Source organism: Etheostoma cragini, chromosome 21 (assembly GCF_013103735.1).
Source record: "Etheostoma cragini isolate CJK2018 chromosome 21, CSU_Ecrag_1.0, whole genome shotgun sequence".
NCBI lineage: Eukaryota > Metazoa > Chordata > Actinopteri > Perciformes > Percidae > Etheostoma > Etheostoma cragini.
In genome coordinates, this window is record NC_048427.1 from 10,477,239 (window position 1) to 10,480,519 (window position 3,281).

Genomic DNA, 3,281 nt, shown 5'->3' on the forward strand with positions numbered 1-3,281 from the left:
AAAATACTATCACTTATCACTCTGTAAAACTTTAGATATTTTGGTAATGTTTTTCCATCTTGTTTTTAAGGCTATGGAGCAAAGGCTGTTGTAACCAATGGACAAGGTGATAATCCAATGTGGGCCTCAGCTTTCACAGAAATGAAAGATTTGGCAGCAAATGCAGATTTTCAGCATCTGTTGTACCACTAAACCAACAAACTCAACCCATAGGCTAACAAAGTGGATTTTAAAAGTTGTGTCATCCCTCTTTTGTTGTAATCCTTGTTCTGCAGCACATTATACTTAGTATTTAACTTTCTACTGCTACTTTAAGATTCACTGTTTTCCTCTAACCTTTCCCACAATCTATGTAAGATCGAGGTTACATTAAATTGGGCAGCGTGGTAGTTTATTTTTTTCCAGACACAAAACATTGTCAGTTTGTTTGTATTTAACAGGACAGGGGGAAGCTGGAGGTAAACCTATGAAAGGATATGGACGACCACTTTATGGGGCAGGTAACTCAGTTTCTTTGCCTTGTTTGCCAAGTAATGGCAATATTCAACCTGATAAACTTGATACATGTTTATTTCTGTGATTTAAGCTCTAGGCATGGGGATGGGAGCTTCCAGAGGTTTGGGAGTACCTCAGCTAGCCAGGAACCAAGGTAGGTGAAGGCAATGACACACTACTAAGGTCACCACTTAATACACATGTAACAATGTCTTTATTTCTTCTTGCAGCATATGGCAGTAATGGTTATGGAGGTCAACCCATGGGAGGTGGGTCACATACAAGTCACTACATATTGACATCACTCATGAGATGATAAATTACACAAATAATTTGTTTACATATATAAGGTATATACAGTATATGTGTGAGTGTGTGTCTAATGTATTTATAGGCTATAATGGCGCTTATGGCAATGCTGGTTTGGGTCTGAGACCTCAGTATGGAAACGGAGGAATGAAGGGGCCGAAGCCAGGTAGAAATATCCCTGCTGTCAAATAAAGATTATACATCTCCAAATTTTACTTTCATGTATTTTTGGATAAAACGTTACTGCTCTGAACCTTTTTCTAAAATAGCAGGCTATGGAGCTGCAGCTGGTGTACCCAACGGACAAGCTGCAAGACCCAATGGTAAACCTTTAGCTAATATTCAAAACAATATATCATGTCCACTAAAACGTTTTAAAAGCATCTGTAACATAAAAAATTATCTAAAATTGTGTTGTAAAATGTTAAGGTTATGCTGGAGCCAGAGCCCCTATTGGGAATGGAGCTGTGCCAAATGGTGAGTCAACATGCAAGAGATTATTATTATTATTATTATTATTATTATTATTATTATTATTGTTGTTGTTGTTGTTGTTATTTACAGTATGGTTAATTATTCTCGCTGTTTATGAACCTATTGAGGTTATGGATACCCCAGTGGCGGAGCTACCAAGCCAGCAAAACCAGGTAAATGTGGGATCAAGTAAATCTATGGGATTTTTTTTTAATGTAAGTACAGTATTGCTTTCCTTGAGGTATGGACACTAATGTTTTTTAACGTTATTTTTAAAGAATATAGCCATTATCCATATTTTGCAACATCATTTCTACGTAATGCAAAGTAAAAATGTAATTTTCATAAACAATAAATAGCTTTAGTTCACATTAGAGAATCTGTGGATCTCTTTGTGTGAAGCACAAACAAAGTTGTCAATATAACTCCAATTTTATTGTTTTAGGTTATGGTAATATTCCAAATAGATATGCTGCCAAACCTGACGGTAAAGACTGTTGCTTCTTTTTCAAATCTGTTTATATTTCAAAATACAGTTTTATTTTGATGGCAGAATATAAAGTTATTTGCTTTCATGAATGTGTTACAGGTTATGGAGCCACCAGAGGAGATGCATTGAGACCCCAACCAGGTAACACATGTCCCAAAAAAACAAGCACAAGCTTATATATTATGGATGCTTTTGTAATGATTTTTTTTTTATCATAGCTTATGGAAATGGAGGTGCCCCCAACGGATATGGAGCTAAACCCAATGGTAACTAATTGTATTTAGTGTTTTATAGATGTTCTTTAGGTTAGAGAATGTCCTTTTGTTTTAACGGGATGGTATATTTATGTAATGTTATGTTGGTGACAACCTGTTAAAATACACAATCAATTTTTGATTCGATTTGTCCTCCACGCAAACTAATGGACTCCATGTGCTTTGCATTTAATATTGGCAGATCTATGCTGCCCTCTGCTGGACAACACAGAAGTTTTATTCATCTAGGCTAAAGGCCATATTATTCTCCTTTTTATTTTGTTTTTTATTTAATTATCACAGTAAATGCACACATAAATAGATATATGTTGTGTTTTACCTAATTTCTTTGTTTTTTGATTTGCTTTAAACTAGTTATTTTAGGTCTTCCATAATTTCTAGCCATACTGACTTCTTTTCATATTTTTTCTCAAGGTCATGGAGTTAAGAATGGTGCTGCAGTCGGTGGACACGGAGGTAAACCCAATGGTGAGTTCCAGCTATAAATAGTCAAATGTATTCTATTCATTAATAGACTGAATGCAATTTATCAAAGTTGATCTACTTGAATGTTGTTTGCAGGATACGGAGTGCCAAACGGAGGCTCAAAACCACAAACTAACAAAGGAGTTGGAGCACTCGGCACTGGTAAATATTCTGCATAATATCCATAACACATGCAATGTTTGTGATATCCAAACTAAACCTCAGCTGTGTATATGACAGGGAATAATGACGTTAAAACAAACGATTCACATAAACTTTGAGCATCTTTTTGACACACTTTTTATTTGGGCATTGATCTGCAAGTCTTGTCTTCACAATGTGTGCAGTGTTTATTTTGATTCAGGATTTCTTTTTTATAAAACTGTTGTGTTCCACAGGCTATGGTGGTCCTGCTTGTGTTTTTCCATCTTTTCAATTTAAATTAGTTTTTTGACAACATATCTCTGTTTGGTTTTTAGACTACGGCATGATGCCAAATGTGAAGGGTACAATGGGCGCACGTGCGTCCAATGAAAAGGGCCTAAAAGGGGGAGTTCTCTCTCCTGGGCAGCCGAGTGCAACACCACAGGAGGTTGTCGCACCTCCACAAGAAATAACTGAAGTTGGAGCACCTGTTACCCCCGAGCCGACGAGTGATATCCTTGTTATGGTGACACAAAAGAAATATCAAAAGCTGCCTTCACCTGTGCCGCAAGGAAAAAGCTACAAAAAGACACCACTTATCCTTCAGGCTACACCACAACCAGCACCAG

The 3,281-nt window shown here is 36.6% G+C and overlaps 1 protein-coding gene across 1 annotated transcript in view; it reads left to right on the top strand.

The window, feature by feature from the left end:
* The window catches only part of cmn (calymmin), a 20,583-nt gene that overhangs the window by 8,944 nt on the left and 8,358 nt on the right, over positions 1–3,281 (top strand). Inside the window, exons 18-31 of the mRNA XM_034860817.1 lie at positions 71–106; positions 441–500; positions 587–649; positions 726–764; positions 890–970; positions 1,077–1,127; positions 1,234–1,281; positions 1,724–1,765; positions 1,868–1,909; positions 1,987–2,034; positions 2,458–2,511; positions 2,605–2,670; positions 2,907–2,924; positions 2,988–3,014. Of these exons, the coding sequence (XP_034716708.1) occupies positions 71–106; positions 441–500; positions 587–649; positions 726–764; positions 890–970; positions 1,077–1,127; positions 1,234–1,281; positions 1,724–1,765; positions 1,868–1,909; positions 1,987–2,034; positions 2,458–2,511; positions 2,605–2,670; positions 2,907–2,924; positions 2,988–3,014 (675 nt within the window). The remainder of the gene's footprint in view (positions 1–70; positions 107–440; positions 501–586; positions 650–725; positions 765–889; positions 971–1,076; positions 1,128–1,233; positions 1,282–1,723; positions 1,766–1,867; positions 1,910–1,986; positions 2,035–2,457; positions 2,512–2,604; positions 2,671–2,906; positions 2,925–2,987; positions 3,015–3,281) is intronic.